The 17,005-nt window shown below is 46.8% G+C and overlaps 1 protein-coding gene across 1 annotated transcript in view; it reads right to left on the reverse strand.

The window, feature by feature from the left end:
- AEBP1 (AE binding protein 1) overlaps positions 1 to 17,005 on the reverse strand; it is a 43,779-nt gene that overhangs the window by 13,002 nt on the left and 13,772 nt on the right. The window contains exons 5-16 of the mRNA XM_063139228.1: positions 15,713 to 15,784; positions 12,472 to 12,561; positions 11,638 to 11,715; positions 9,441 to 9,536; positions 8,966 to 9,061; positions 7,013 to 7,078; positions 5,343 to 5,452; positions 4,711 to 4,850; positions 3,857 to 3,941; positions 3,068 to 3,212; positions 1,992 to 2,083; positions 557 to 680 (exon numbers count right to left, since the gene is read on the reverse strand). Of these exons, the coding sequence (XP_062995298.1) occupies positions 557 to 680; positions 1,992 to 2,083; positions 3,068 to 3,212; positions 3,857 to 3,941; positions 4,711 to 4,850; positions 5,343 to 5,452; positions 7,013 to 7,078; positions 8,966 to 9,061; positions 9,441 to 9,536; positions 11,638 to 11,715; positions 12,472 to 12,561; positions 15,713 to 15,784 (1,194 nt within the window). The remainder of the gene's footprint in view (positions 1 to 556; positions 681 to 1,991; positions 2,084 to 3,067; positions 3,213 to 3,856; positions 3,942 to 4,710; positions 4,851 to 5,342; positions 5,453 to 7,012; positions 7,079 to 8,965; positions 9,062 to 9,440; positions 9,537 to 11,637; positions 11,716 to 12,471; positions 12,562 to 15,712; positions 15,785 to 17,005) is intronic.

Genomic DNA, 17,005 nt, shown 5'->3' on the forward strand with positions numbered 1-17,005 from the left:
TCGTCGCCAACTGAAGAAGGCCCTGTGGGGAAGAAGAAAGAGCAAGGGGACAGGAGCAGGCAGAAGAAACATCATGGCCTGCTCCTCTTGGACTCTCTCTCTCTCCTCCCCACCTCCCTCCCTCCTGAACTCCTGTTCCTTGTGTGTCATGTCTTTATTAGACTGTAAGCCTGAGGGCAGGGACTGCTTTTTTGCGAAGTGTAAGCCGCTCTGAGAGCCTTTTTTGGCTGAGGAGCGGGGTATAAATATGATAAATAAATAAATAAATAAATAAACTAAAGACCTTTTTATTCTCTCAGTATTTTAACACTTAATTTTAACTTAAATTTAAATTTTACTGTTCTAACTCTGTATTTTAATCTTATATCAATTTTGCTGCGTGGTTTTATCCTGGTTGTGCTTTTTATACTGTATTTTGTATTTGTGCTTTTAACCTGTTGGTTGTTTTATGATGGTTTTAATTTTTGTGAACCGCCCAGAGAGCTTCGGCTATTGGGCGGTATAAAAATGTAATAAATAAATAAATAAGCCCAGTGAGGTGCAAGGGTGCTCTTACCTAGTTCATGCTCTCCTGGGTTATCAGTGATCTCCATGGCATAGATCTTAAGTCCTCGGGAACTCTTGCCAATGTTGTAGATGCGGGTGATGGTGGGACATTCTTCATTCACCACCTTCATAAGCTGGAGGAAGAGAAAGAATCACAGCTAGGGTGACCAACTGTCAGGATTTCCCCGGATTTGTCCTGGTTTTTGTTCTTTCCATGGTGTCAGGGGGGATTTTCTATAATTTTCAATAATGTCCTGGAATGACACACCTTCCTCTTTAAGGCTGCCATTAGCATGGCAGGAGGGAATAACATGCTTTCTTGAGGCACATCATTCCCCCACCCCGAGCTCCAATTGAGGTCTTAAAGGGGAAAGTGGGTCATTCGTGGACATTATAGAAAAGGCCCCCATTGGAGTGGATGGTGGTGGTGCAGAATGAAATCCTTTCCCCTCCTCCACTCCAATTGGGTTCTTTAAGGTGGCGGGGGAATAACGTACTTTCTGCAGGACTCAGAAAGCTGCTTCCCCACACACACACTAGGTGTCCTCTTTTTTGGTTTCCCAAATATGGTCACCCTAATCACAACTAGCTGCCCACTCAGATAAGGGTCTTCTGGAGAAGAAGCTGAGGAACAGGATAGAAACAAATGGGACTGCAACAAAATGTTGCAGTGTGGAATGCTCCTGTTCAGGGTTTCAGCCAGCAATGCCCTCTTCCAGATTATTCTATTCCATTCCCCTCTCCATCCTCCCTCACCTCTCCCCAATGATCAGTCAGCATTTCTTGGCCACTAAGCAGACCCAGTCCACAATGGGCTATCTTTTACTGGGGTGGTGCTGCTTAGGGTATTTTTTTCCTTCAGTTTTTTTTTAGTACTTTCGTGCTCCCCCAGCCTGCTGATAGCTCCCTTTTGTGTATGGATGATGCTATTTTGGCCACATAAACAAAGGCACTCATACCCTGAGCATCAGAAATAGAGGGAATGATGGACAATGGAGATAAGCAAAGTGGATTCCTGCACTGAGCAGGGGGTTGGACTCGATGGCCTTGTAGGCCCCTTCCAACTCTGCTATTCTATGATTCTATGAAAGGGAACTAGGGCAGGGGGTCAGCTTCATGTAAAGAGCAGCTTTTGCAAGGGATGCTAAGAACACTTTTCAATCAGAATCTGCACAATTCTAAAGTAAAAAATTCCAACCCTTCAAGACCAGGAAAACCAGGCATACAGGAGTGTCTATTTTTTTTGTTAGGCTATACATGCATTATTCTGTTCAAGTTGGGAGTAGCTACAGCCACTGGGAGCAGGTCTGTGACTGAGAAATTGCCCAGTTTTCTCTCCCTCCCTCCCTCCCTCCCTCCCTCCCTCCCTCCCTCCCTCTCTAGCTTATGCATAATGAAAGCAGCAAATGTCAAGGAGAAGGCTCTCCTCGGACATACATATTCACCTGTCTCATGTCCTTGTAGTTGTGATGGCGGAAGTCCAGGTTGTCCACTGAAGTCAACACTTCATTCTGCAGGGTATAATAGTTGTTGATGCCTGCAAAAGAAAACCCCCCAAAACTGAGGGAACTGGTCAAATTATTTGTGGTCAAGTTGAGAAGCTTCTGAGTTTGAATGCAGGAACTCTGATAATCAGAATGCCACTCAGTCACGAATAGGGATATGCGTCGTTTCGAGATCCGGCCCTTTTTAGGACCAGTGGATCCCTGCCCATGGCTCAACTTGCATTCGCGAGCCAAGCTGCAGGCTTTTCCCTGAATCCAGGAACTTTTTTAAGTTTTTTTTTTCCTGGCCAGTTTTTGGCTAAGTGAGTTGAAGTCTGGGAGGCTGAGCTGGTGAAAGCTCAGAGGACTTCACTTCCTGGATTGATTTCTCCAACATTCCTTGCCACAAAAGTTCACTGGGTGACCTTGGATAAATGGGGCATTCTTCTACTTCAAAAGCACAATCTTCAGTTTCAAGGGGCAGGTTGTTTATGAGCTAGGAAGGAGAGCTGCACCCCACATTAAAACAAAACATATAGGAAGCTACTTTATACCAGGTCACACTATTTGTTCATCTACCCTAGAATTGCCTATTCTGACCGGTGGCAGCATCTCTCTAAGGTCCACGTCTTCTCCACCAGATCACCCCGACTTGGTGTCCTTTGGATGTGTTGGGCTGTAATTCCCATCAACCTCATCCATGGTGGAAGATCATGGGAAATGTAGTCCAACACATCTGGAGGGTCCCAGGTTGGGGAACGCTGTGTTACATGTTCCTTTAAAAATAAAATAAAAGGAGATGCCAGAAATTGAATCGGGAGCCTTTGGCATGGAAAATATGTGCTCAATCGCTGAGCTACAGTTTCCTCCCTAACAGAAATATTTGTGGGAATATTTAATTATTAGCTGCCCTGAGAACTTTATTTAAGGGTAGAATATAATGAGCTTAAATAAATGCAATAAATAAAATGAGATATAACCTCCACCCACCCCACAGCTCTATCCCATCCTAAAGCCAAGCTTTGTCCAACGCTTACTGGAGAGAGGGCAGCCCAGCACCTCCAGCCTCATGCAAAGGCTACCATTCCAGGTCAGTGGGTAGATCCGAATGAAGCGGGCCACCTTCGGCTCTGGGAATTCAGTCATCACAGGGGTGTCCTTGTCGACATTCCCATAAAAAAGCTGGAAGAGAGAGATTGCGAGTTATAAGAATCAAGGAACGCAAGAGGCCAGGTAGGAACAAGATGACCCACGACTACATTTCACCTACAATTGTATCCTTGTGGCTCTCATTTTCCCATCCTTTCTGGTCCTTGTGTGATGCAGTGATGTGCTTAGGACATGTGCACGTGAGCACCCTTCTGCCTGTGTTCCCTAACAAATGATATTTAAAGGCCTACTGGGGGTAATATATAGCCGTATGCTGTTATCCTTTCAGCACCAGAAAAAAACCTTTTTATTCTTCTAGGCTTTCAAAAGACATTTCAGATGTGTTTTTATGCTTCTTATAACCTGTTGTTTTTGTTGTTCTGGTTGTACGTTTTTTTTAGTTGTTTATGGTTATTTCTTATATGCCAGCCGCTCTAGAAAGATGTTGAAAGGTGGTAGAGCAATTCATAAATAAAGTAGTAAACAAATGAATGGATTTAGCCTTAATTCCAAAACTCTAAACAGCAATACAGATCCTTGCTGCTCATTCTGTGTCAGGCAAATGCCAATCATAAATTCCATGACCACCATTGTTAAAGCTGCAGCTATGTCATACTGGGCACTGAGGGGACTTTTCCAGGGCCTTTCTGAATTCTACAGGCCAAATGAGCACATACCATTTCCTCGTAGCCATTGCTGTATATGTCCCAATTCTGGCTGTCATTGCTGAAGCCCACATAGAAGGTGGTGACGAAGTCCTCGCTGTGGGAGACGAAAGAAAACACACACACACAGACACAGGTTAAGTGGGAGCTAAAGAGCCTGCAAGAACTGGCAGATGCAATATTCCAAGTCCTATTTTGTTTTGTTTCATTTATTATATTTCTATTCTGCCTCACAGGTGAAGCTCTCTGGGCGGTTCACAAAAAGAATCAATAATGAAAGCAAGAAAAATAACCCTAGATGTTCACTAAACCCTCATTCCAATTATTGCATAAAATACATCTCTCTCTCTCTCTCTCTCTCTCTCTCTTTCATTATAACATTAATATTAAGAGCACACATTGACACAACCATCTGGTTCATCTGTTGTCAATTTGAATTCCTCTTGCTGCTCAGTGAGGTCCTGGCTGTCCCAGATGAAACAATACACACAACCATGCCAGCATCAATGCATTCCGACCAAACGCTTCAAGGCTTCCTCACAACTCTCTGTGACCTAACATGTGGTCAGCCTGGGATGTGCACAGAGAGGATCATATAACCCAGCCTTCCCCAATATTCCTCCCTTTACCTTTTTTTTAAATTAAAAAAGCACAATTCTAGTCCTCATGAAGAAAGGCTTAAAAGTGTGTGAGTGATGCCCGGTAAGAACGCAGAAGTCAATAAAGGCTTCCAGTGATCTTAATTTTTGCAAGCATGAGGGTTCGGAAGGCAATGCAGAGTAAACTCAGCCTCCCCTTCTTCCCTTCAGAGCCATTGATTTCACCCATTCTGTGGATCTTTCCCCCTTGGCCTCACCCACACATACTGAAGGGGAGCATCGCGGCCCTGGATAATGACGCCTGTGAACTTGGTGGTTCTCCTCGTGTCCACCTGGATCCACTGTACGCGGCTATCATCTTCTGCACACCAAGCACCATCAAAATAATCGTCCTCATTGGGCCCAGTCTGGAAGGGAGAGAGGAAGTAGCATCCATATAAGTCAGGAGTTTCAAACCTCAGGCCAAATCTGGCCCACTTGGGGTCCCATCTGGCCCTCCAAGGTTCCCCCGAAGGCCCTGTCCTGCCCCTGGCCACCACCACCCTTTCCCCCAGCCTCCAACTGTTTGGTGGTTTTCAGCATTTCCATGTCTTTTCCTCGTTCTACGAGGTTGAACTGCCTCTCCTAAGGCTTACATATTGGCAGTAAGAGCTTCAAGTAAAAATACGTTGGGATTTTTGGTCCCTTTCTTTTTGATTTGACGCTTGGGCAGAAAGAGGTTGGATACCCTGATCTGAAGTGTTGAACCAATTTAACTTTGGGTGAAATTCTTGGGAGATGGGTAATTTGGAGCAGGGATGATTTCTCCAGTCATTTCAGGGAGGAGATGTTGGCATTGGTGGTGAGTTGGAGCAGCTTTTAAGAAAAGAAAAAGTTTCAGCTGCACATGGCGGCTTTACCTGCATGTTGAGGCGTCCACGCTGGGCTCCCAAGCCGTGCCGCAGCATGGAGGAAGCCAAGATCTGGTCATCCTCAATCCGATGGGATTCCATCCCGATGGGAGGACACTCTGCGAAGCAAAAGAGGCAAGGCAGTTCACACCTCTGTCACTTGATGGCTGCAGCTTCAAGTGACAAAAGAGCCATCCCAGGTGAATCGACACTAACAGAGTTTTCATGTCAATTTCCTATCACCACAAATGCAACACGTAGGTAAGCATATGTGTGTTTTATTGCATTTTCATCCTGCCGTTAAAAATAGCGCTGGAGGCAACGTAACAAAACTATAATGAAAGCATGAATACATGTCAAATTAAAAACATGTCCAACATCAAACAAAAGCATAATTAAAAACACATCGATAACAGCACTCAGCAGATTAAGACCTCCTTCAGAACCAGGGGGCAGTCTATATACAGGGAAAGCTTCATGGTGGCTGCGGATCTGCGCCCCTCTGGTTAAATGGCGCAGGTTCGCAGCCACCACAAGGCTTCCCTGTGATGCTGCATTTAGAAATAGTTGGGGATTTACCACAACTTTTTCAAAGGGAACAACGTCAACAGGGCTCACCACAGCCAACCTGGGGGTGTTGCCTGGTGGAAGGCGACCAGTGATTGGTCGCCTTCCACCAGGAAGAGGGCAGGAGTGGCTCTGGGATCCAGATGGCCACCCAGAAACACCGTGCTCCCTCCTCAGTGTTAGGATTACCCAACACCATCCAAGGTGGGGGAAAGCACGTGGTTGAAGACTTAGGCAGTGCCAACCCAGTGCTGTGAAGACATCCCCCTGATTAGATAGCAAAAGCCTGTTTAAATAAAAATGACTTTGCCTGCCAGCAGAAGGACAACAGATACAGAGCTAGCTTGGGGTGGAGGTTGGAGGTTGGGCGCGTGTTTATTTAATTCAAGCAAGATACTGAGTGATGATCATTCTAGACTGTAAAAAATAGGGTCCCACTAATGCACATATTATTCTTGCATACGACTCATGTAGGCACTCCATTCTCAGATCAAGGACAACTGCCTGAGCAAACGCTCACTAGCCCGTCTCCTCAATGTACCACTCCAAGCCACAGCATTGCAGCCTTAAACCCCCCTCCCTTCCACACTACTTCCAAGCCCGATTCAAGGTGCTGGTTTTAACCTGTAAAGCCTTACATGACTTGGGACTGCAATGACTGATGAAGCGCCTCTCCCACCTTGAACATACCCATACACTATACTCAACATCTAAGGTCTTCCTCTGGGTGCCTTCTTCAAGGGAGGTTCAGAGGATGGCAACAAGGGAGAAGGCCTTCTCAGTGGTGGCCCCCTAGTTAAGGAATGATCTCCTCAATGAGGCCCAACATTGCTATCTTTTCAGGGCCAGGTCAAGACCTTTCTCTTTTCCCAGCATGTGATGAGTTTTTCTTTTTAATCTATCCCGGATTTGTTTTTATAGTTTGCTGATTGCTCAAAGTTGTTATAAAATATTATGTTGTCTATATTGTGTGTGTTCAAATTTTGCACATTAATGTTTTGATCTTTGTGAATTGCCCAGAGAGCTTTGGCTGTGGGACAGTATAGAAATGTAAATAATAATAATAATAATAATAATAATAATAATAATAATAATAATACAACATTACTTACTTATTTTCTCTTCTGGAGTCCACTCGTCCTCATCTGTCTCCCATTTTTTCCCTTTCTTTGGCTTTCCTGCAGGTGGTGAACATGCAGAAAACAATGTTTAGGGAGGGAAAAGAAGATGGGAAATTAAGGAGGGGACATGGCAAAAGTTGAGAAAATGGGGGAGGATAAAAGACAAGAAATCAGGGCAGAGGAGAAGGCTGAAGTTGAGAAGATTATGCACAATGTTGAAAAAGTGGATAGGGAGAAATATAAGTTTTTTCTCCATCTTCCTCGGTACTAGAACATAGTGTTACTCAAATGAACTGTTTTGCAGGAGATTAAGGGCAGACAAAAACAAGGACTTCATAACGCATAATTTACGGAAGGATGAGCAGGCTCTAGTTGTGTGGGATCTGCTTAGTTTTTGTTTTACTGGGACCCTGAGGTCCACCAACTAGACCAGCTAGATGCAAAAATAGTAGCCCAGGTCCAAGAGGGTGGACATATGGTAAGAATTAAGGACAAGGTGCCTCTGAACACATGCTTCACCCAGGACAAAAGTGCACTCCTGGTTTTCCATCAAGTCTTCTTCATTTCAGCAGTCTAATTTTTGGGGGTGGGAGAGAATCTTTTTAGTAACTGCTATTGTTAAGACAACTGGGAGCCAGAAAACCTTGATCTACTGCAAATCACCTAGAGATCTATGTGCAGATCTGGATGTAATTTAGTCCCATCCTTGATTTATGGAATTTCCTGCTTCAATTTGTGATGGGGAGGGGCCGTGGTTCAGTGGCAGAGCACGTGCTTTGCATGCAGAAGGTCCCAGGTTCAATTCCCAGCATGTCCAGGCAAAGCAGAAAAAATCCTGCTGCCTAAATCCCTGCAGAGTTGCTGTCAGTCAGTGTTGGCAATACTGGGTTAGATGGACCAATGGTCTGAGTCAGCATAAAGCAGCTTCCTCTGTTCCTGTGTGGTGATTAAAGAAATCCAAGCAGGTCTATCAACAGCTGAGTCATGATAGCGAAGTAGAATGTCTGGTACAGAGGGAATATACCTTTGATACCAGCTGCTGGGGATCAATATAAAGGGAGAATTGATAAAGGTAAAATTTTACGGCTCCATGACCAATTCATGGGGACAAAGGTTTGTCTGTGGGTTCTCCAGGAGGAGAGAAAAAAAGTGTGTGCCAAAAGATATCGTCTGGGTATCCCTTGCCCAAAATCTGGGCAATTACTGCTGAGAGACCAAATCTAAGAGGGCCACCAAAATCTCTTAAAGTGGTATAACCTCCCCCATAATACTTGACCAACATAGAATGTGCTGTATAATTGGGAGTTTTCATGTTTAAGAAAATAAGTTCTAGCACAATTCAAACCTTTTAATAAAGCAAAACTGTAATACGGCCAAAAAATGTCAAGATGACAGTCAGATGGAACATGGATTTGGCTTGGCTTTGCTCCTAGTAAAAGTGTTTTTAGGAACAGCTTCTCTTTCTGTATATTAGATCATTCATGCCAATGAAGAAGGGAGAGAGAGAGAGAGAGACAGAGAGAGAAATACCATTGATAAAGAGTCTGTTTTCTGCTGGTTAAACTTTAACCACTGATTTCAGGCTGTCCACAGATATTGGAAACTTATTGATAAGGCTATATGCAGATCCCTGGCAGTGCTCTTAACACAGGCCTGCAGCAGGTTTTCTCCTAGTCCAGGGAAAGAGAAGACTAGAGGTTGTGCTGTACTCAAGGGGACAGTGTGCACTTAATTCACTCTGCCTGAATACAACAGCAAATGAAATATTCTTGAAACACATTAGCTAAACCATTTTTAATAAATAAATAAATAAATAAATAAATCCAAGTATCTACAGCATTTCTGGACGTTTTCCTCCAGCTTTTCCCCATGAATTAGTCGAGGCTGTCCTCTTTCTCTCTCTCTCTCTCTCTCTCTCTCTCTCTGGATCGAAAGTTTCCCCACCTTTCCGCTCCTTGCTTTTCTCCTCTGTCCATTTGTCTTCATCTGTTTCACCCTCCTTGTCCTCCTTACTGCTTCCGTCCCCCTTCTTCGGCGTCCCTGGACAAAGAGGAGCAGAGTTATCTCAGGACAAACCCCATTTGTGTTCTGAGCAGCACAGGCAAAGTTTTGTGCACGACCCGCTGTCCTAAGTGGCAAGTGTGCAAGGAGATCCTATGGCAGTGCAAAGGTAGTGCTTTGCGGTTAATGGGGAGGTGGAAGCAGGGACCAGGCGGTCATTTGATTATCTGGAGCAACCTGATGGGCAGAATCATTGATAGGCCGACAACATTTTCCACCCTCACTTAACTCAGGGTAGGGGAACCCAACATGGGATCTGCCACACCTTGGGGGCAGCCAGCCCCTTCCGCTCTGATCAACTCTAAAATAAAATCCCCATTTCTCTAGGCCCAGCGTCACCAGCCTGCCATCTCCTCACTTGGTCTGAGCTTCTCGTCATCTGTCTCCGTTTCATCTTCCTCTTCTTTTTTGCTGGGGTAGATTTGGGGCTTCTGGTGGGGCAGCCCGTAGTCCACTACAGGGGGAAATGTGATTGGTGAGAGGGTTAGTAGAACTCCCCATGCCAGATTCTCTCCAGCCCCGTCTTCCTTCACAACTCAGGTTCTCCAGCATTATGACAGTCACATCCCCAAATGTCTTGCAGCATATACTGTCCATCCCAGGGCTTGGTCCAAAGGCATGCAATGCAGCAACCGCTGTAAAGCTAAGTAGGTCTGGGTTCAACCAGCATCTGGATGGCGGACCATTTTGGAACCCCGGGTATGCTGCCTTGCATTTCGCAGAAGAAAATCAGGAAACAAATAAATATGCAAAGCACTTTACAATAGTTTTCTTGTTTATCTATCCTCACTATAGTCCTGCGAGCTAAGTTTACCAGAGGTAGGGTGACCGTATGGAAAAGAGGACAGGGCTCCTGTATCTTTAACAGTTGTATAGAAAAGGGAATTTCAGCAGGTGTTATTTGATGCATGTAGCACCTGGTGAAATTCCCTCTTCATCACAACAGTTCAAGCTGCAGGAGCCCTGTCCTCTTTTGTATCTGATCAAGAGGGCAGGGCTCCTGCAGCTTTAATTGTGATGAAGAGGGAATTTCACCAGGTGCTGCATGCATACAAATGACTGCTCCTGAAATTCCCTTTTCTACACAACTGTTAAAGATACAGGAGCCCTGTCCTCCTTTCCACATGGTCACCCTAGCCAGAGGCTTTTACCAAAACCATCCATTCAGTTTCATGGCCAAATGACACATGACCTTAGTTGTATGAATACAATTCAACTGCACTTTTTTTGTTATCTAAATAGCATCCCTGGTGGGTGGAGTACGAGTAACCTTAGGAACCCAGGGAGGGGAAATTGAACTCTCTCACTCCTTGCAATGGCCCCAGCAAAAATCAGTCTCTGAAGATGCTGTTTGCATTTCAAAGGAAACCTCCATGGATGCTCGCAGGGTCTTCCCTTAAACAGCAAATAGCGGTTCTGGAGAGGCCACAGCAGGATAAAATGGAGTTCAGTTTCCCTTCCCCACAATCCCAAGGTTGTTCAGATCTCCCAGTGGTTGCTTGTTACATAACAAAGACATTTAATTGCATTCATTGTGCCCACTCTGAAAAAAATTTAAAAATACTGAAAATATTCAATGTGACTACAATTTCAAGGTACCTAAAGCGGATACCTTGAAGGCCAGATGTACCTCTAGGGGCTGTTCGCACATAACGGCAGCAAATTGTGGATGAATTAATCCATGATTTGCTGCCGCGCATGCTGCCTCCGCTTTGCATAATCAACCTCCAGTCGGCCCAATCAGAGGTTGTTTCATGATGTGCAAACCCAGATACTATAGGTTATTGGTGGGTTAAACAACCCACACTTAACCTAAGAATCTGGCTGATAGAAGGATGGTCATGCAAAGCAGAAGCACCATGGGTTTTCTAGTCTGGAAGAAACTCAACCTTTGACCTGTTGTATTGGTGTGGGGGAGAGTCAGGGGGTGAAATCTCCATTTGGACCTAGTCTTCTTGGAGAAATAGAACAATCTACTAGGGACAACCCTGTACTGTTCAATTTTTTTTGGAGAAGCCATTTCTTGGAGCCTTCCTTGTTTGATCTAAGCCAGGGGTGTTGAACCTCTTTCAATCTGAGGGCCAGATTCCATCTCAAAGAAGCTCTCGGGGGCCACATTCCAAAAGTGGGTGGAACTGAAAGGAAAAGAGGGTGGAGCACAAAATACAAAAAATAGCAACATAGGTGAGCTTAAAGCTCTTAATGCCAGTAACTAAGTTTACTTCAACCTTTTAGAAATGGAGGGGAAACGGTCAAATGATCAGTGGTCAAAGGAAAGGGTATGGCTGTCCAGAGAACCCCAGAAAGCTGGATTGGAACCCCAGGTGGGCCAGATTTGATCCCTGTGCTTGTAGTTCTGCACCCCTAATCTAAGCGACTTGCTTCCTTTGGAGCTTTAGCAATGGTTCAGGAGTGAGCACAACTTCAACTGGTGAAAGCAGTTCACGGAAGCGGTGAGAGCTTGAAGAACAGATAGGCTAAGCAGCAAGCGGCCTTCCCAAGCAGGTTCTTCCTTTGATGGTCTTTTCAGGAGAAAGGCGTGAGATAGCACTTACCATCCCCATAATCTGGAAGCTCTAACCCTTCTTCATAATGGCTCTCAAAGGGTGGGGTGGGCGGCACCTCAGGCTTCCCTGTTGACCAAAAGAGAAACGCTACTAAGATCCTGAAGGCTGCGATGCAGCACAGCTGCCCAAAGTTGTGGTGCCATCAGGACTTTGGGACACATGTCCAGGGCTTGGCAGCCACCTGCCCCTTTGTGCTGAAATTGTGCATTTACCCCCTGCATCAATGGCATCCGTTCGCGCCTTTAACCTTGCATAAATGGAACCTTTATGCCAGCCATTGACGCAGTGGGGGTAGTGCGCAATTCCAGGGCAAAGGGGCAGGCAGCTGCCAGGCACTCTACGGGCTGAGTGGGTGCTCGAACGGGGTCCATGCTCATACCAGGAGCACCCAACTGGGTCTGGGGGTGGGACTGGATGCAGGGGGGTTCACCAGACCCCCAGACCCAGTTGGGCACTCGAGACAGCCCTAATCATCTGCACCTTCCGAATCACTTGTGCTTTGGAGCAGACGTCCTTCCAAGGCGGCATAGTATAGACACCGCCATGGCTATCTAAACCCCAACTTTGGAAGACCTGGCTATCTAAATACGTAAAAGCCTGAGAAGATGTGGATATCTAAGCACCATAAATGGCAGGAGGCACACCTCCAGCACACACAAGAGAAAGGGATTCCCCTGCCTGGAGCTTTGGATCATTTAGCCACCTTCTAACCAAAGACTATCTTGGGATGTTTTTGATTTCTTTTCCTCCTCCCCCTGGTCTCCCCTCTGCTTTCCAAAGCCTGGCAGAGTGCAATTGAGCCAAAGGAAACCAGCTGCATACTTGGCTTCTTCTCTGTCTCCAACACGGGTCTCTCAGGTTTCCTTCTGCTTGGTGGTTTGCCGGGTTTCTTTTGGCGTCTCATGTATTCGACTGTGGGGGGAAGAAAGAGGATTTTGTCACTCAGGAGGGAAGTCCTGGGTGTGCACAGGGAGACCGGAGGAAGGGGTGGGTCTCTTGCTCTGGGTCACCCTGAATGCATTTCATCTTAGAAGGGTCTTTCTCCAATTGGTGAGATACCAGTTGCATCTGATGAAAAGGAGTCAAATCCATGGAAGCTTAGGCCGTCATCCATTTGTAAGGTGCTACAAGACTTCATGGCTTTTTTTGCTGCAAGAGACCTAGGGCCAATTTTTATGTTACTTTGATTGGAAATTTGAAACTTGACCTGTGATCATTTTTTTAAGTGAATACTAGGTACAAGGGCACCCGATGTCCATCAGGACCTCAACTTAGATCCTGATAAAAATGCCCTCCCCTCTCCACAAGGATGGTTAGGAGACTTTGAGAGGAAAGGATGACTGGAGATGATGGGAGTTGTAGTCAAACACACCTAGAAGGTGCCTATCTGGAGGTGGCTGTTCTAATTAGGGTTGTGCACCCCCTACCCGAACTGCTTCGGATCCTGATCCGGACCTTCTGGATCGGGCCCGAACCAGTTTGGGTCGATCTGGACCTCCTCCAATCTGCTCTGGAACCAGATCCGGAGCGAGATTCGGAAGTCCAGATCGATATTTGGCGCACACTTTGCCCCCCTTCCCCACTTACTTGCCTCCGCGGCGGGTGGCAGAGGCAGGTAAGTGGGGAAGGGGGGACAAATTGGGGGTCAAATAAGCCCCTCCCCCCCATTACCAGGCTCTGCCATCCGCCGCCACATGGACCGCAGCGGTGGCGGACTGTGGAGCCAAGTAAGCCCCCTTCCCCCTTTCCACACTTACCTGGTTCCATCGCCACCGTGGTCCAGGTGGCAGCTTCAATTGCAGCCCAGGCCTAAGGCGGGAAACAGGCCACGGCCTGTTTCCAGCCTTAGGCCTGGGCTGCAGTTGAAACCACTGCCCGGACCGCAGTGGAACCAGGTAAGCCCCCCTTCTCCCACTTACCTGGCTCTACCATTGTCGCCGCACAGGCCGCGGCAGACAGGGGATCCAGGTAAGCTTCCCTCCCCACTTACCTGGCCCTGAAGCTTTGGAATGGTCCAAATCGCTTCAGACCGTTCCGAACCACTTCGGGATGATCCAGACCTCCCCCAGTCTGCTCCGGGACCAGGCTTTGGAGGTCCGGATCAGCCCGCTCTGCTTCGGATCCGGGGATCCGTAACAGAGCGGAGCATACCCCTAGTTCTAATGCATCCCTTTCAGCTATAGGGATTCCATTCTGGATCCTGGCACAACCCCAGCGGGATCTGGGCATGTGATTGCTGCCTTTTTAACCTGCTCCCCTCCCTCCCAATTCTCCTGTAGCAATATTAGGACTGGCTTTGCCCAGACAATGTTGGGAAGGAGGGGGAATGTGGAAACAGAATAAAATAAAATCCAACAACAACAAAACTTCGAAGGACTTGAGGTGAGAGAATATAAAGTCCCGATTGTCTAGATTCTGGGGGCAGAAATAGATGGTTGGAAGCTCTGCAGCTCCCCGACTTGGCAACCAGTGTAACCCGTGCGCATAAGAGGCGAACAAGAGAAAATGACCACCCAGCCAAGGAGGAGAGGTTGAGGTTGGGGTCTTAATGCAGGGCAGCTTTGTTTGCTTTGGCAAACTCCCTCCCCATCTGTCAAGCATTATTCAGAAGAGCGCCGGGCATTTTCCACTTGCGGGGGCCAAAAAAGAGCCGGAGCACGTGCAGGGGAAATGAGGGGTAGGCTTAGCGGAGGGGATCCGTCTGGGCTGCTGAGCTGTTTCCTCTGGCGAATTTTTGCACAAATCTGAGGCAGATCAAGGCAACCCAGCCTTGTCATGGTTGTATCAGGCATTCCTGCAACACTTTAAACACGCGCTGAGCGTTTCGCAGCGGTGGCCTTCAACCGCATCGGAGAACTCTAAGGGTCCATGCTGTGGTCAGTAAATAACTACTTTTCTCAACGAAAGCACAACTTTCGTTGAGCTATGGTGGTGTATTCTCCCTTTTCCAGGAGAAATCATCCAAGGGAATTTTAATCCCACTTGACCTACAAGGGAAAGATCCTATCACCATGGTAGATTTCCAAGCAGAAATGCTGAGTGAGGAGCATGAAATCTGCATGGGAAGAGTCGGTCAATAAAAGAAAAAGGCTTTCCAAAGAAAGACTACAAGTCTACCCAATCTCCTTCTGGACTGAGAGCAGGAAATGGACCATATGTAATACTCAAAGCCTATGTGCTTGCAATGCATGGCCTGAAAAGCACATACACTGTAGTTCTTTTGCCCTTTCAGGAGCTCTGCTCAAAAGCAAGTGCACCACTGGCCATCCTTGGCAGGCGCCGGTTAATCCAATACTTCCTACAGTTTTCCTGGACTGAGGACAATGGTGCAGGAAAGGGGAATATAAACAGTTGCTTGCCCCATGTGGCTGAGACAGAGGTGAAAAGCACAGAAAAGGGCAAAACATGCAAGACGCGGATGCATAACATTGGAGAAAGGGATTGTCCTACAAAATGAATCAAAGCCAATTCCTCCCAGTTCACAGCAGCAGCTGTTTGCAACAGTACAGTGGCAGCCTCCAGCGATTCATTATCCACAAACAGGAGTTGCCCAAGATGCTTGCAGATCCAAGGTACGTCCTCCTGCCCTAGAGGTGATGGGCAATGACATGCAGAAGGCTCACTTGCCACCCTCAATTCTCAGAGATTAATTGAGTGAATTCTGAAATCTAGGTGGCACCTAGCAGAGGAGATCCCAAGTGAAGCAGGACATTCCCTTGATTTGCCTAGTTCAGTAGCTACCATTGAACTCCCTAGCTCAGTATTGTTTACACCAGAAGCTGTGGTTGCTAGAGTGTGAAATTCTTAGCCGTGTGCCAAGTCCTACCCTTACAGAGAATCACGGGGTTCATTCAGCACTCGTCTCTGAGTTTGGCAGAGGTAACATCCCCTGCCACAAAGGACATGGTGGGAAATGTGGCATCAGACTCATTTCACAGCCATGGAAATGGGATGACAAAGAACTAGCTGTCCTGGAGCCATGGACCTTTGCTGCTTCTCCGCCCAGAACAGAGCAACTGCTACTACATGTAGGTAGGTCAAGTCAGCAGAAGCAGCAACGTACAGTCCTCGTAGTCCTCACGCTCAATCTGCTCATTGTAATCCAGCGTGGGCGGTTCTTGCTCTCCAGGGGACTCTAGAGAAAGAGAAAACACACAACCACTTCCTGAGTCTGGAAGCTGTCCAGTACATAAGGCAGCCTTCCCGAAACCAGGGACCTCAGGATAGAGTACAATGCCCATTATCCCCAGCTAGCTGGAAGGATATTTATTTTATTTATTTATTTAAGGATTTTTATGCCGCCATTCAGCCAAAAAAGGCTCTCACAGCGGCTTACAAAAGTATTTCTTGACAGTCCCTGCCCACAGGCTTACAATCTAAAAGACATGACACAAAAGGAAAGGGGATTGGGAGGGAGGAGGAGGAGGGGGAAAAGGAAAGCAAACTCAAGCACTACAATCTTAGTTGGAAAGTTCAGCAGTTACAGTTGACAGCAGGAGGGAGGAGGCTCTCAGCTGGAGCTGGACCCAGGCACGGTGGAGAGGTGCCTGGCTGCTGCTTCCTCCCTCACTGGTGGCCTCTGCAGAGGCAGTTGGTAGCAGGAGGGAGGGGGCTCTCAGCTGGAGCTGGACCCAGGCATGGTGGAGAGGTGCCTGGCTGCTGCTTCCTCCCTCACTGGTGGCCTCAGGATGGGAGTTGTACTCATCTAGAGGGTACCAGGTTCTTGGGAAAGGCAGACACAGGACTGATATTGAATAGATTTGATTCACCTAAGCCAGGGATGGGGGATGTGTATCCATCCAGATGTTGTTGGACTACAACTCCCGACATCTCTCACTATTGGCTATGCTGGCTAGCTGCAGTCCAACAACATCTGGAGGGCCATAAGTTTCCCACCCCTGATCTAAGCTGTATGCAACAGCCCAAGAAAGCCTGTGATGAGCCCCTTCTAAGAATCCCAGACCTCTGCCATCAAGGAACCTTATGCTGAGTAAGCTATTAGAAGTCAGTGGGGCTTAAACCCACAGATCTGTGTGTGGCTCCCCTGTGTGGTGAGTAGGGAAGTCTGTCACTGGATAATCCAGCTCTTTTTTTTTTTTTTTTGGCTTGATGGAGTTCTGTGACATGTATGATTCACTTTGTGTCTCTCGGCTGGGCAGTGGCTGTTTCCAGAACTCGGGGAACATTTTTTGCACCTTCTGGGGGGAGGGTTCTGCAATCTGTGCAAATTACCGCTGAATGTGTGCAAATTACAGCCACATTTGCCCAAATTGTGGAAATTCGGCCATAAATTCGCACAATTTGTGCGAACGTAATTTGCACAAATTGCTCAGAAATATGCGCAAACTGCAGAACT

Source organism: Elgaria multicarinata, chromosome 12 (assembly GCF_023053635.1).
Source record: "Elgaria multicarinata webbii isolate HBS135686 ecotype San Diego chromosome 12, rElgMul1.1.pri, whole genome shotgun sequence".
Classification (NCBI taxonomy): domain Eukaryota; kingdom Metazoa; phylum Chordata; class Lepidosauria; order Squamata; family Anguidae; genus Elgaria; species Elgaria multicarinata.